The sequence below is a fragment of the Mustelus asterias genome, chromosome 13 (assembly GCF_964213995.1).
Source record: "Mustelus asterias chromosome 13, sMusAst1.hap1.1, whole genome shotgun sequence".
In the NCBI taxonomy this organism is placed as follows: Eukaryota; Metazoa; Chordata; class Chondrichthyes; order Carcharhiniformes; family Triakidae; genus Mustelus; species Mustelus asterias.
The window spans coordinates 41,472,242-41,488,891 of NC_135813.1; the positions used below are offsets into that span (position 1 = coordinate 41,472,242).

The window sequence follows — 16,650 nt, forward strand, 5'->3', positions numbered from 1 at the left end:
ATTAGAATCATAGAATCACTACAGTGCAGAAGAGGCCATTCAGCCCATCAAGTCGTGGACGGCACAGTGGTTAGCATTGCTGCCTCACAGCGCCAGGGACCCAGGCTCAACTCCCAGCTTGTCACTGTCTGTGCGGAGTTTGCACGTTCTCCCCATGTCTGCGTGGGTTTCCTTCAGGTGCTCCGGTTCCCTCCCACAGTCCAAAGATGTGCTGGTTAGGTGGATTGGCCATGCTAAAGTGCCCCTTAGTGTCAGGGCAAATGCATGAGGTTATGCGGATAGGGCCTGGGTGGGATTGTGGTCGGTGCAGACTCGATGGGCCTCATGGCCTCCTTCTGCACTGTAGGATTCTATGATTCTGCACCCATTCTCCGTCAGAGAATCTTACCCAGACGCTATCCCCTTAACCCCACATATTGATCTGTCTAATCCCCTTAACCTACACATCTTGGGACACTAAGGGACAATTTAGCATGGCAATTCAATCAAACTGCACATTTTTGGAGTGTGGGAGGAAACCGGACCACCCAGAGGAAATCCACGCAGACACAGGGAGAATTTGCAAACTCCAAACAGTCACCAAAGGCCGGAATCGAACTTGGGTCCCTGGAGCTGTGAGGCAGCACTGCTAATGTGGTCAAATTTCAGTTCAACATTTAGAGAAATGGTGAGAGTAATTTTTTTTTTAAAAATCTGCTTAAAACATGACATTAAAAGGTTCACCTCTGAAACCAGAGTTGTCATTTAGTGGGTGGCACGGTGGCGCAGTAGTTAGCACTGCTGCCTCTCAGCACAAGGAACCCGGGCTCAATTCTTGCCTCAGGTCACTGTCTGTGTAGAGTTTGCACTTTCTCCCCGTGTCTGTGCGGGTTTTCTCCGGGTGCTCCGGTTTCCTCCCACAATCCAAAGATGTGCGGGTTAGATGGATTGGCCATGATAAATTGACCCTAGTATCAGGGGGATTAGCAGGGTAAATGTGTGGAGAACAGGAATAGAGCCTGGGTGGGATTGCAGTCGGTACAGACTCGATGGGCTGAAGACCTCCTTCTGTACTGCACGAATTCTATGATTAGGCTAGACTGAGCCAAGCAAAGTCTCCTTTCCTCAAGAGTCCTAAATACAATGATCTTGTCAACTTTCTATAATGATATAAAAGCACCAATCACTCTCAAGGGATTGTGTAAACATGTTGTGGGTTTGTTTATTTAAACTAGGCACATGAGTACAGATTTACGTGAATGGAATGTTTGAAAACATCAGGGCAGGGCTGTGTGCGCTGTGTTCTGCTCACCGGAAAAAGAGATGATGTGGAGATGCCGTCGTTGGACTGGGGTGGGCACAGCAAGAAGTCTCACAACACCAGGTTAAAGTCCAACAGGTTTAGTTGGAATCACGAGCTTTCGGAGCGCTGCGTCTTCCTCAAGTGAGGAAGTAGCAGCACTCCAAAAGCTCATGATTCCAAATAAACCTGTTGGACTTTAACCTGGTGTTGTGAGACTTCTTACAGCGGAAAAAGAGAAGCTAAGACTAGTCCAGGTGACACACTTCCCTTCCAGTGGTGACATGCTGCTTTCTCTTGAAGACATATTGCAACAGAAATCAGTCCAGAAGGCAGAGCTTATAACGCAAGAAAACCTGGCATTAAATTGGAGCACACAGCCAGCAGAGACAGAATGAAGATTGCTAATGGAAAAGCAATTCTCACACTGTGCAGGCGGGCTGGCTCATAAAGCGAGAATTAAAGTCCATTGTTTAGTCATGTTGACTATACTATGCTGATTCTGGAATGCTTGATGGTACTAGATGCCCAGAGTGTAAAATTGTTCCATTTCTAAAAGCCAACAGTCCTCATCTGCTTACAGCATTAAAACTGGGCACGAAAGCTCACAATGCCTGCAGTTCTGCTCCCATTTCCTGAATTGATGCAAACTAATTTTGGGTGTGCATCCATAGAAATGTAGTTCAGAGGACTACTTAGGACTTTAAAGACACAAAGCTTTCCCCACACAGCACCAAGAATGGTGTAGCTTTAACTAAATATGAAAGCTATTGGAATCATTCACAAGTGAACTTAAAAAAAAGGCCATAGGGAAGGGATTCAACTTTGACAGGGTCACAGAGAGAGCGGAAGGGTATGGATTAACATCGACAGGGTCACAGAGAGAGAGGAAGGGTATGGATTAACATTGACAGGAGCAGAGAGAGACAGAGAGAGAGAGAGGGGAGTAGGGATTCAACATTGACAGGGCACAGAGAGAGGGGTATGGATTAACATTGACAGGGTCACAGAGAGAGGGCGGCATGGATTAACATCAACAGGAGCAGAGAGAGAGAAAGAGAGAGAGGAGTAGAGATTCAACATCAACAGGGTCACAGAACGAGGGGTATGCGTTCAACATCAACATGACACAGAGAGCAAGAGGGGTATAGATTAACACCGACAGGGGAACAGAGAGAGAGAGAGAGAGAGGAGTAGGGATTCAACATCGATGGGGCACAGAGACAGGAGTATGCATTAACATCGACAGGGGCAGAGAGAGTGGTATTGATTGAGCATCCATTATACGTGCTACTTAGTGCATTGGAGAGTGGAAACTATCGGTCACTTTGTACCCCCACCTGCCTCTCAAAGACAGGCTGGGAAACGATCAGCTATTTAATTGATATTAAATATTTAAGTTTTCCTCATCGACATATCCACTCGGCAAGCTTGGCTTTCTCTCACTTTGCCTAATTTCCTAATGGGCTGTGCCAGTTTCAGAATGGGGAACATTTGAGTGCGGATGGTGGTGGGGGAAGCTGCAATATAATTCTGTGGCAGCTAAAATCAAACAGAATCATGGTGCTAATTACCAAAAACAAGCAGCTCAGTGACAAACCCACTGGCACACCACACCAAATCCCAGCAGGTTTCTTGAAGTTTGATTTTGATTCCAGATTTCAACCCTTGGTTTTTGACATTAATTATAGGACTATGATTAGATCAGAGATGAAGAAGAATATCTGACAACATGTGAACTACATTAACACCTGCGCAGATGCTTTCAGAACACCCTGGAATGGCAGAGAAGACTACATTTCTAATGATTTGAATGCACTACAATGAGTTTATCGTGACTGTCTTTGCTTTGATATTTGCTCTCAGTGACACACCCCCAGTACTCCTGCCACTGACAACAATCAGCAACCAGTACCCTAATCGGCGTACAAAGTCTGGGACCTGGAGTTGTGTGGATCCTAGTGCTTCTCAAAAGCACTGGCTCCCATCCCAGTTGTGTCGTGTTGGTCAGCCGTGGATTGGGGATAGCACTCTTGTCTTGGAGCCGGCGGGGGTGAGCCTGCAACGACAACAATCCCACCCAGGACCTGTCCCTATAATCCCACATATTTACCCTCCTAATCCCCCTGACATGAAGGGGCAATTTATCATGGCCAATCAACATAACACACACATCTTTGGAATGTGGGAGGAAACCGGAGCACCAGGAGGAAACCCACGCAGACATGGGGAGAATGTGCAAACTCCCAGAGACAGTCACTCAAGGCCGAAATTGAACCCGGATCCCTGGCGCTGTGAAGCAACAGTGCTAACCACCAAGGGAGTTCTGCCCTGTTTCTCGGTCAATCTTTATTCCACAACCAACATCTCTTTAACTGGTCATCATCATATTGCTGAACGTGGAAGTTTGGGACCCACAAATTGGTTGACATGTTAAAAATAGACAAGCATTTATAAAGCACCTTGAACAAAGTTCCAACGCATTTCTGAAGTACAGTCACTGTTGTAACATAGGAAACCACAGCAACCAATTTGAACATGGCAAGCTCCCACAAACAGAAATGTGTTAATGATCTTATAATCTATTTGAACTATATTGGTTAAGGGATCGATATTGGTCACTACACCATTCTCTTGCTTTTCTTCGAACTAGTGTTGCGGGATCATCAACAGGGACCTGAGAGAGAATAACCTGCCTCAGTTTTCAAAAGACAGCTGCCAAACTCTTGCTGCTGATTACGTCGGCGGGATCTTACCAGATCCTTCTGACAGCGAACCCGGACCACAGGTCTCCCGGTAGCGAAGAGCGCGTTCAACGGGAAACCCCATTGTCAATGACAGGGCCCGAAGATGCCGCCACCAGCGCGCACACGCCACCTCCCACCACCGCGAAACGCACCACGGAGGGGGAGGAAAATCCCACCCAGCATCTCTGACAACACAACACTGGAATGCCATTCTCCAGAATGGGAACTGAACAAGTGAAGACAGATCGCAGCTAGGCTTGGATGCTGTATCCTCAATGCTCCAAGTGCTCACCCATTCTCGATATCAAAGCTCACCCATGAAGACTGGGTGGGCCGTCAAATTGCTGGAGAACTGCTGGGGTCCTATAAATTGTTCCCTTCCAAGGGTTCCCCCAATGCTGTGAGTGCAGGGGACAGAGAGAGAAAATACGGCAATAAAAATCTCTCTTAAAACACATGATCCTGTAGCAGTAATTTTAAGTAACAGATAACATCCTTTGGCTTCAAAACCTTTCAGAACACTGTGTGTTCATCATTAAGTATTCCAGTTAAACACAAATGAAGTCTGTATGCCTACAAATATGCCCTTGGGCTAACACAACACTTGTATACAACTGTACTCTAGATCCATTTTAATCTTTAAGACAATTAAACTTGTAACATGCAACCCTTCTAGTTATGCTAATGGATAACAGAGTTCCATTTCTTCTGAATAGATTTATGTTAGTGGAAGATAGATTTATGTTGGACGGCACGGTGGCACAGTGGTTAGCAGTGCCAGGGATCCGGGTTCAATTTCGGCCTTGGGTCAATGTCTGTGTGGAGTCTGCACATTCTCCCCGTGTCTGCGTAGGTTTCTTCCGGGTGCTCCGGTTTTCTCCTACACTCCAAAGATGTGCAGGGTAGGTTTATTGGGCATGCTAAATTGCCTCTTCGTGTCCCAAGACGTGCAGGTTAGGTGGATTGGTCATTGTAAATTGCCTCTTAGTGTCCAGGGATGTGTAGGTTGGGTGGATTAGCTATGGTGAATACATGCAGTTACTGGGATAGGGCAGGGTGGTGTGCCTGGGTAAGATGTTCTGTTGGAGACTTAGCTCGACGTGATGAGCCGAATGGCCTCTTTCTGCACTGTAGGGATTCTGTGCTTCTGACAACTGATGAGTTCCAGTTAGTGCTACCACTGGAGCAGGTGGTCTGTGCTGCTGTGTTATATAAATGCCTTTTAAGTCGATGTATAAACTGATATCAACCCGAAATCATTTTGCTCACTGAAAGAATCATAGTTACTGCGCTTTAGTCGTCAACTTGACAGAAATGCAGGATAACATCGATGTGTCTTGCCTGCCATTCGGCTCCATATACCCCGCAGTGTTACGATACAATATTCAACTGCACCTACCTGCTGCAGCCAACTGATGCGATTCTGTAGCTTGCCATCTTCCAGAAATGTCCGGATTTCTGAGGAAATGTTCAACCAGACCGTGGCATAGTGTGTGACATTCCCAACAAAGGCAAACGTTTCATTGGCCTGTGGGAAAGTAAAAGTCAGACGTGTATTAATTAGCATTTCCAAGAATGAATGGAACTCCCGCGAGTTGCAGTTGACTTCAAAAGGAGGGTTTCATAAAGAATCATACAGTGCAGGAGGAGGCCATTTTGCCTATCGAGCCTGCACAGACAACAATCCCATCGAAGCCCTATCACGTATATGCAAGAGCCCCCGAAAAAAAAGTCAGCTTTGCGATGTTAGCAGCAGAGAGAGGGACTGAGTGTCAAAGTCACTTCCCTCAATGGACAGAGGACATGGTCAGGCAGATGGGAACACCTCCAGTTGCAAGTTCCTCTCCAACTCACTCACCATCCTGACTTGGAAATATATCGCCATCCCTTCACTGTCACTGGCTCAATATCCAGGAACTCCCTCCCTAACAGCACAGTGGGTGGACCTACACCTCGTGGACTGCAGTCGTTCAAAAAGGCAGCTCACCATCACCTTCTCAAGGGCAATTAGGCATGGGCAATAAATGCTGGCCTAGCCAGCAACGCCCACATTCCATAAATAAATAAAAAGTAAGAAATTACACTGAGGTATTCTCACATACCTGATTACACGCAGCAAGTTTTCGCACTCAAGCAAGCAAACAACAAATGTAAAACAGTTGCAGTCAAAAACAATTTACTTGTCTCAACATAAGCAAGGCGAGAGATCTGTCGTATTGTGACATCCCAGCGCAGACGGAACAATTTCCAGCAGTTTCGCCTGTCAGTTTCACTATCCACCATCAAGAGCATGGTTTCAAATCTATATGCTGTGTACACTTCTCAGTCTAACAGTGAGATCGGCCGGAACCTTCCGTAAGGTGTCCAGGTTCATGGGAGTGACAACAAAGCCATCTTGCTGTTCAGTGTGCTAAATAGGCACTCGCGAAGCACTCGCAAAGAGTTCACCAATTCTCATGATGGGGGACAGGCAAAAGGTTCCCCCTTCCCCCTCCCCAAGATCATTGCCATAGGGAATGCAGAATAAGTTTCTCTGAGACTATTTTTATTCATTCGTGGGACTTGGGCATTGCTGGCCGGCCAGCATTTATTGCCCACCCCTAGTTGCCTGAGGGCAGTTAAGAATCAACCACATTGCTGTGGCTCTGGAGTCACATGTAGGCCAGACCAGGTAAGGACAGCAGATTTCCTTCCCTAAAGGACCATATTGCTTTTTCCGACAATCAACAATGGTTTTGTGCTCATAGTAGATTCTTAATTCCAGATATTTTTATTGATTTCAAATTCCACCATTTGTCATGGCAGGATTTGAACCCAGGTCCCCAGAACATTAGCTGAGTTTCTGGATTAATAGTCTTGCGATAATGCCACTAGGCCATCGCCTCCTCTACTAAAGAAGCATATGAGGGAGAAGGGACCAGAGGTTAATGTTTGTAGAGTTGGATAAGGGTGTACATTGGAGGAAGCTCATGTGGAACACAAGTGATTAGGCCAAACTCCATTTCACTGTCATATATCCTGTGACCTTCCTGTTGGTGGTGGCGTCCAGCTCCCCAGATATTTCTGGGCAAGAATCAACTCTACTCTATTTCGCAAACTGTCTGCGTTTAACTATGAATGCCGTCATAGTGCCATACAGTGCAGAAAAGGTCCTTCAACCCATCGAGTCTGCACCAACAAAATCTAATACTAAAGGAGTGCTAATCCCATTTTCCTGCACTTGCCCCATAAACTTGAATGCTGCGATGTTTCAAGTGCTCATCCAAATATTTTTTAAAGATTGTAAGATTCCCGGCCTCCACTACCTCCCCAGGCACTGCATTCCAGATTCCCGCACCCTCTGAGTGAAAGGGGAGGCATGGTAGCACAGTAGTTCGCCTCACAGTGCCAGGGACCCAGGTTCAATTCCAGCCTCGGGTCACTGTCTGCGTGGAGTTTGCACTTTCTCGCTGTGTCTGCGTGGGTTTCCTCCTGGTTCTCCAGTTTCCTCCCACAGTCCAAAGATGTGTGGGTTAGGTTGATTGGCCATGCTAAATTGACCCTAATATCAGAGGGATTAGCAGGGCACGTGTATGGCGTTACAGGAAGAGGGCCTGGGTGGAATTGTGGTCAGCATAGACTCGATGGGCCAAATGGCCTCCTTCTGCACTGTAGGGATTCTATGAAAAAGTTTTTTCTCAAATCCCCTCTGAGTCTCCTGTCCCTTAGCCTCACACTATACCCCCTCATGATTGACCCCTCAACCAAGGGGAACAGCTGCTACACATTCACCCTGCCCATACCCCTCAATTGGAAGCATTACACAAAATTAGGACAGAATATATATATATATATATCTTCAAATCCAAGTTATATTTTCATGCCTTGATCCCATTTAGCTCCTGCTGCCTCATGCCATTTGAATTGAAAATTCACTCAGTCTCAACGTCTCCTGTGGCCTCACCGCAGGGGACTGACTAACCTTGGCAAAGATTGAAGTAAGAAGTCTCACAACACCAGGTTAGAGTTCAACATGTTTACTTGGCAGCATTAGCTTTCGGAGTCTCAAGCTCCTTCATCAGGTGAGTGAGGACTTGTGTTCACAAACAGGGCATATAAAAACACAAACTCAATTTATAAGATAATGGTTGGAATGTGAGTCTTTACAGCTAATCAAGTCTTAAAGGTACAGACAATGTGAGTGGAGAGAGCGTTAAGCGCAGGTTAAAGAGATGTGTATTGTCTCCAGACAGGACAGTTAGTCAGATTTTGCAAGCCCAGGCAAGTCGTGGGGGTTACAAATAGTGTGACATGAACCCAAGATCCCAGTTGAGGCTGTCCTCATGTGTACGGAACTTGGCTATCAGTTGCTGCTCAGCGATTCTGCGTTGTCGTGTTGACGTTGGAGACAATACACATCTCTTTAACCTGTGCTTAACGCTCTCTCCACTCACATTGTCCGTACCTTTAAGAATTGATTACCTGTAAAGACTCGCATTCCAACCATTATCTTGTAAATTGAGTTTGTGTCTTTATATGCCCTGTTTGTGAACACAAGTCCTCACTCACCTGATGAAGGAGCTTGAGACTCCGAAAGCTAGTGCTGCCAAATAAACATGTTGAACTTTAACCTGGTGTTGTGAGACTACTTACTGTGTTTACTTAACCCAGTCCAACGCCGGCATCTCCACATCAAAGATTGAAGTTGCAATGACAGATAAAACTGACTGGGACAAACCCACACCTCCAATGATCACTTCCTGTCTTTGATACCATGCGACACTCCTCTGCAAATCTTTAGCAAATTTTGCTCCGCTCAATCATTTGATCCAAAATTCTCTTCTATGGCACACTTTTCTTCAAAAATAAAAGGTTGCAAGGAAAGGGAAATGGGAGACAATATCCAAGTTCTAATTAAGTTAAAGTTTATTTATTAGTGTCACAAGTAGGCTTACATTAACACTGCAATGAAGTTACTATGAAAATCCCCTAGTCGCCACACTCAGGCGCCTGCTCAGGTACAGTGAGGGAGAATTTAGCATGGCCAATGCACTTAACCAGCACATCTTTCGGACTGTGGGAGGAAACCGGAGCACCCAGAGGAAACCCATGCAGACATGGGGAGAGTGTGCAGACTCCGCACAGACTGTGACCCAAGCCGGGAATCAAACCCGGGTCCCTGGCGCTGTGAGGCAGCAGTGCTAACCATTGTGCCGCCTTCACTGTTCAACGGATGCTCACAGAAGCTATCTTATCTCTCCGAGTCCTGATGCCTTTTGCAATGATTCTGTGCATGGATTCTTCCCTTAATTTTACTCAAGATGAAACTCATTCAAAAATCCTAATATGATTAAATTCCGGTAAATAAAGAAAAAAGTGAAGCTTTCCTGCCCGGTTTGTGAATCAGGAGAGGATGTTGGAAGCTGTTACACACTCGTAGTTTTGCCTTTAGGAATCCGATATGAGAATCTGGGGCAGGCAGTGGCGCAGTGACATTTTCTACCTGACTAGTAGTCCGGAGACCTAGGGTAATGCTCTGGGAACTGGGATACGAATCCCACCACGACAGAGAGTGAAATTCCAATTCAATTCAAAAGTCTGGGATTAAAAGTCTACTGATGACCATGAAACCACTGTCGTTAAAAGAAAACCATCTGGTTCACTGATGTCCTTTAGGGAAGGAAATCTGCCGCCCTTACCTGGTCTGCCCTACATTCATAGAAAGATTCATAGAAACCCTACAGTGCAGAAGGAGGCCATTCAGCCCATCGAGTCTGCACCGACCACAATCCCACCCAGGCCCTACCCCCACATATTTACCTGCTAATCCCTCTAATCTACGCATCTCAGGACTCTAAGGGGCAATTTGTAACCTGGCCAATCAACCTAACCCGCACATCTTTGGACTGTGGGAGGAAACCGGAGCACCCGGAGGAAACCCACGCAGACACGAGGAGAATGTGCAAACTCCACACAGACAGTGACCCAAGCCGGGAATCGAACCCGGGACCCTGGAGCTGTGAAGCAGCAGTGCTAACCACTGTGCTACCGTGCCGCCCTGAGACTCCAGAGCCACAGCAATGTGGTTGACTCTTAAATGCCCTTCGTCGGTCGGGGCATTGAGTATAAAAATTGGCAGGTCATGCTGTAGCTATACAGAACCTTAGTTAGGTCTCATTTAGAATATTGTGTATAAATCTGGTCGCCAGTCTACCAGAAGGATGTGGATGCTTTGGAGAGGGCACAGAAGAGGTTTACCAGGATGTTGCCTGGTCTGGAGGATATTAGCTATGAGGAGAGGTTAGATAAACTCAGTTTGTTCTCACCGGAACAACAGAGGTTGAGGGGTGACTTGATAGAAGTTTACAAGATTATAAGTGGCATGGATAGAGTGAATAGTCAGGAGCTCTTTCCTAGGGTAGTAAAGTCAAGTACTAGGGGACATAGGTTTCAGGTGCATGGGGAAAAGTTTAGAGGAGATGTGCGAGGCAAGTTTTTTACACAGAGGGTGGTGAATGTCTGGAACGCGCTGCCCAGGGAGGTGGTGGGAGCAGGCACGATAGTGGCATTTAAGGGGCATCTAGATGAATACATGAATAGGATGGGAACGGAAGGAAACGGACTCTATGTGCATACAGTTTTAGTTTAGGCAGGCATTATGATCGACGCAGGCTTGGGGACCAAAGGGCCTGTTCCGATGCTGTACTGTTCTTTGTTTGAAACGGCCTAACAAGCCACTTGGTTCAGGGGCAGTCAGGCTTGGGCAATAAATGCCAGTCCAAACAGCGCGGCCACATTCCATTAATGAATAAAAGAACCAAAGGCTACTTTCCATTGCCATGCGACATTTAGAAACGAAGAGAAATATCCTCCTTACAACAGGTGACATTGCAGAAATTCAGTGAAATGGAGGAAGAGATTTCTTTGCAAAGAAACTGAGTTTGCCTTTTATTACAGAGCCGAGATGAATAATTCTCTCTGCTACCTGAAATATAATAGCATTTGCATACTGCCAGCAGCTAAATTAAATATTTATAACTTTTATTTAAAACAGTTGCTGCTGCAAAATTGTGAGACCAAGCACTCTATTCGCTGATATCAAGATTTAACAAGCTCCGACTGAACACGCCTCGCTATATCTCTACTTACTTTAATAAGCTCCCAGATCTCGATTCCATGCATCCCAGCCAGTGGAAATCATTTCAATTTAGCAAAACAAGACAAGGCTTAGGGGACATGGGACTGCTGGATTCTGTCTGCAACTCAGGACTATAAGCATGATGAATTTATTGAAAAAAATAACAAATGCCCTTGGATCCAAGTGGCTGTTTCCAAATCATGCATCTCACCAAAGAGTGCTTATTTTGCTCCTTATTGTGCTTCCCTAAGCTCTAACCTTAGGCAGACATTAATCCATTTCCCATAATTAGCATTTTTGGAAAATGGGCCCCTCACATTGCATTCTGTGCTTTCCGTTCCTTCTCTACAAGTTGCACATTATTGCCTGGCCAGCACACCGGCAATTATCAGCATCCCTTCTTGACAGTGGTATCCAAAAATGGAGGGCAGTGGGAGGAAGGAGGGAGAAGGAAGGAGGGAGGAGGAGAGGGGAAGGAGGGAGGAGGAGAGGGGAAGGAGGGAGGGGAAGGAGGGAGGGGAAGGAGGAGAGGGGAAGGAGGAGAGGGGAAGGAGGAGAGGGGAAGGAGGAGAGGGGAAGGAGGAGAGGGGAAGGAGGAGAGGGGAAGGAGGAGAGGGGAAGGAGGAGAGGGGAAGGAGGAGAGGGGAAGGAGGGAGGGGAAGGAGGGAGGGGAAGGAGAGGAGGGAGAGGAGGGAGAGGAGGGAGGGAGAGGAGGGAGAGGAGGGAGGGAAAGGAGGGAGAGGAGGGAGGGAAAGGAGGGAGGAGGGGGAGGGGAGGGAGGGGAGGGAGAGGAGGGAGAGGAGGGAGGGAAAGGAGGGATGGGAGGGAGGGGAGGGAGGGGAGGGAGGGAGGGGAGGGAGGGGAGGGAGGGAGGGGAGGGAGGGAGGGGAGGGAGGTGAGGGAGGGGAGGGAGGGGAGGGAGGGGAGGGGAGGGAGGGGAGGGGAGGGGAGGGAGGGGAGGGGAGGGAGGGGAGGGAGGGGAGGGAGGGGAGGGAGGGGAGGGAGGGGAGGGGAGGGAGGGGAGGGAGAGGAGCGAGAGGAGGGAGAGGAGGGAGAGGAGGGAGGGAGGGGAGGGAGGGGAGGGGAGGGAGGGGAGGGGAGGGAGGGAGGGGAAGGAGGGGAAGGAGGGGAGGGAGGGGAGGGAGGGGAGGGAGGGGAGGGAGGGGAGGGAAGGGAGGGAAGGGAGGGGAGGGAAGGGAGGGAGGGGAGGGGAGGGAAGGGAGGGAGGGGAGGGGAGGGAAGGGAGGGAGGGGAGGGAAGGGAGGGGGAGGGGAGGGAAGGGAGGGAGGGGAGGGAAGGGAGGGAGGGGAGGGAAGGGAGGGAGGGGAGGGAAGGGAGGGAAGGGAGGGAAGGGAGGGAGGGGAGGGAAGGGAGGGAGGGGAGGGAAGGGAGGGAGGGGAGGGAGGGAGGGGAGGGAAGGGAGGGAGGGAGGGAGGGGAGGGAAGGGAGGGAGGGGAGGGAGGGGAGGGAGGGGAGGGAGGGGAGGGAGGGGAGGGAGGGAGGGGAGGGAGGGGAGGGAGGGGAGGGAGGGGAGGGAGGGGAGGGAGGGGAGGGAGGGGAGGGAGGGAGGGGAGGGAGGGAGGGAGGGGAGGGAGGGGAGGGAGGGGAGGGAGGGAGGGGAGGGAGGGAGGGGAGGGGAGGGAGGGAGGGAGGGAGGGAGGGAGGGAGGGAGGGAGGCGGGAGGGAGAGGAGGGAGGCAGGCGGGAGGGAGAGGAGGGAGGCAGGCGGGAGGGAGAGGAGGGAGGCAGGCGGGAGGGAGAGGAGGGAGGCAGGCGGGAGGGAGAGGAGGGAGGCAGGCGGGAGGGAGAGGAGGGAGGCAGGCGGGAGGGAGAGGAGGGAGGCAGGCGGGAGGGAGAGGAGGGAGGCAGGCGGGAGGGAGAGGAGGGAGGCAGGCGGGAGGGAGAGGAGGGAGGCAGGCGGGAGGGAGAGGAGGGAGGCAGGCGGGAGGGAGAGGAGGGAGGCAGGCGGGAGGGAGAGGAGGGAGGCAGGCGGGAGGGAGAGGAGGGAGGCAGGCGGGAGGGAGAGGAGGGAGGCAGGCGGGAGGGAGAGGAGGGAGGCAGGCGGGAGGGAGAGGAGGGAGGCAGGCGGGAGGGAGAGGAGGGAGGCAGGCGGGAGGGAGAGGAGGGAGGCAGGCGGGAGGGAGAGGAGGGAGGCAGGCGGGAGGGAGAGGAGGGAGGCAGGCGGGAGGGAGAGGAGGGAGGCAGGCGGGAGGGAGAGGAGGGAGGCGAGAGGGAGAGGAGGGAGGCGAGAGGGAGAGGAGGGAGGCGAGAGGGAGAGGAGGGAGGCGAGAGGGAGAGGAGGGAGGCGAGAGGGAGAGGAGGGAGGCGAGAGGGAGAGGAGGGAGGCGAGAGGGAGAGGAGGGAGGCGAGAGGGAGAGGAGGGAGGCGAGAGGGAGAGGAGGGAGGCGAGAGGGAGAGGAGGGAGGCGAGAGGGAGAGGAGGGAGGCGAGAGGGAGAGGAGGGAGGCGAGAGGGAGAGGAGGGAGGCGAGAGGGAGAGGAGGGAGGCGAGAGGGAGAGGAGGGAGGCGAGAGGGAGAGGAGGGAGGCGAGAGGGAGAGGAGGGAGGCGAGAGGGAGAGGAGGGAGGCGAGAGGGAGAGGAGGGAGGCGAGAGGGAGAGGAGGAAGACGAGAGGGAGAGGAGGGAGGCGAGAGGGAGAGGAGGGAGGCGAGAGGGAGAGGAGGGAGGCGAGAGGGAGAGGAGGGAGGCGAGAGGGGGAGGAGGGAGGCGAGAGGGAGAGGAGGGAGGCGAGAGGGAGAGGAGGGAGGCGAGAGGGAGAGGAGGGAGGCGAGAGGGAGAGGAGGGAGGCGAGAGGGAGAGGAGGGAGGGAGGCGAGAGGGAGAGGAGGGAGGCGAGAGGGAGAGGAGGGAGGGAGGCGAGAGGGAGAGGAGGGAGGGAGGCGAGAGGGAGAGGAGGGAGGGAGGCGAGAGGGAGAGAGGGAGGGAGGCGAGAGGGAGAGAGGGAGGGAGGCGAGAGGGAGAGAGGCGAGAGGGAGAGAGGGAGGGAGGGTGGGAGGGAGGGAGGAAGGAAGGAAGGAAGGAAGGAAGGAAGGAAGGAAGGAAGGAAGGAAGGAAGGAAGGAAGGAAGGAAGGAAGGAAGGAAGGAAGGAAGGAAGGAAGGAAGGAGAAGAAAGGAGAAGAAAGGAGAAGAAAGGAGAAGAAAGGAGAGAGGGAGAGAAAGAGGAAGGCATGGCGACACAGTGGTTAGCACTGCTGCCTCACAGCTCCAGGGATCTGGGTTTGATTCCCACCTTGGTCACTGTCTGTGTGGAGTTTGCACAGTCTCCCTGTGTCTGCGTAGGTTTCCTCCGGGTGCTCCGGTTTCCTCCCACAGTCCAAAGATGTGCGGGTTAGGTTGGTTGGCCATGCTAAATTGCCCCTTAGTGTTAGGGGGATTAGCAGGGTAAATGCATCGTGTTATGGGGATAGGGCCTGGGTGGGATTGTGATTGGTGCAGACTTGATGGGCCAAATGGCCTCCTTCCGCATTGTCGGATTCTAAGATTCTATGAAGGGAGGAAGGAAATACTTGCATTCGTAAAATGCCTGTCATGAACTCAGTATTGCAACAAAATGCTTTCCAACCAATTAAGTATTTTTGAAGTGTAGACACTGTTGTAAAGTAGGAAACATGGCAGCCAAACTTGCACACAGCATGTTCTCACAACAATAAGGTAATAATAACCAGATAGATTGGATTTGAGTTGTTAGTTGAAGGAGACATCGTAGCCAGGACACCGGGGAGAATTCTGCTGCTATTCTTCAAAAAGCTCCCATGGGATATTCTACATCCTGGGAGTTCACAACTCCTCGGGAAGGCGGTGCTTTCTCAGCATGACACTGAAATATCAGCCTTGTCATTCTGAGTCAGGGATGAGATTGCCACTAATGAGGCAATTACAGTATGACAAATTCACATTGGGAGTCCCGTTTATAAATGTGGTCATAGGAATTTATGACTGTATAAAACTGAGGATAGAAGGCAAAATTTTAAAATGGGGATTCAACTGTATATGCGTGTCCTGACCTAACTACCTCCAAGCTCAGATTCCACTTCACCTGAAGCCAGAGTGGATCACCGCTCCGCACATATAAGGCTGCAGAAGACCAACTAGCAATGTTGGAATGTTCAAGCATCGCTGCTATTAAGGTATTTTATTTCTTAGCTACAGTTCAAGAACACATATCTTGTTGGTGCAGCGTACAAGCTGCTTCACACACACGGAGGAATTTTCCCATCCTGCCCACCACAGGAATAGTAGCGGATGGGGGGGGTGGGAGGGCTGGGGCAGACCATACAATGGTCCATTGACCTCGGGTGGGATTTCCCGGTTTTGGGGTGAGTGCGGCTGGAAAATCCCACTCACAGTCAGCTTTGTGGACATCCTCCTGATGTGGATTTAACTTCCTTTGTGCGTTATAACCATGATGTGGAGATGCCGGCGTTGGACTGGGGTGGACACAGTAAGAAGTCTCACAACACCAGGTTAAAGTCCAGCAGGTTTATTTGGAATCACGAGCTTTCAGAGCGCTGCTCCCTCGTCAGGTGAGTGCTCACCTGGAGGTCCAATTGTGTGACTAAATGGCTAACGGCCTGAGCAATTAGGCCCAAAGTAAAATTAGACACTTTAAATTAATATGCAGCTAAACAGCTTCTGCAAGCAAGTGACTCACCTAGAATGAAGGAGCAGCGCCCCGAAAGCTTGTGGTTCCAAATAAACCTGCTGGATTTTAACCTGGTGTTGTGAGACTTCTTATTGTGCATTATATTTAGCAGCTTGTTTAATGTGCTAGTGCTAACTTTTTGTTCTTCGAACATAACGGTTAATTCACTTAATATAAATTATGCAAAGCACATTAAAAACATGCAAATAGGAGCCAAGCACAGGCTCTGATCATAACACGGATGAAACTAAACTCCCCACAAGCCAATAAAGATTAGATGGTTACTTCTAATATATCAGTACGACCGTGAAGATTGACCAACATGGGAGTCTGCAAAGCCTTACACTGTGGCCCATAGCTTTGGGAAGATTCAACAGAAATGAAAACAAGGATGAGAATTTTAAAATCAAGGTCACGAGTAACTGGGCAAGACAGGGAGGGAGAGATGAAGGGAGGAAAAGAGGGAAGAAGAGGAATGCGAGGACGGAGGGAAAGAAATGAAAGACTGAACTCGTCTGCATGCCTACAGTGCCTTTCAAATCACCAAGACATCCCAAAATACTTTGCAGCAAACAAAGTGCTCCTGCTTCTATAGAGAATACCTTGGAAAAGGCTAATACTGCATTTCCATTTGGTATCGTAGATATTGCATGCTGTGAGGCTGACAAAACCCAGCTTCTATTGTAGCAAAGAACAGGAGATTTGTAGACAGGTCAAACCACAGCGGTGACAAAGCAGCCAGAATCCATTGATCTCAATGAGATCAATTCAGCATCAATGACAAGAGAACTCCCACACAACTGGGAGATGCCAGTACCACTGTCAACTTGCAAAAATTATGAAAGAG

General features: G+C 49.9%; 1 protein-coding gene across 2 annotated transcripts in view; it reads right to left on the reverse strand.

Annotated features, from left to right (window-relative positions):
• The window catches only part of abca2 (ATP-binding cassette, sub-family A (ABC1), member 2), a 551,670-nt gene that overhangs the window by 169,006 nt on the left and 366,014 nt on the right, over window positions 1-16,650 (reverse strand). For both annotated transcript variants that reach the window (XM_078226666.1, XM_078226665.1), the window contains one exon: window positions 5,426-5,554. In XM_078226666.1, coding sequence (XP_078082792.1) covers window positions 5,426-5,554 — 129 coding nt within the window. The remainder of the gene's footprint in view (window positions 1-5,425; window positions 5,555-16,650) is intronic.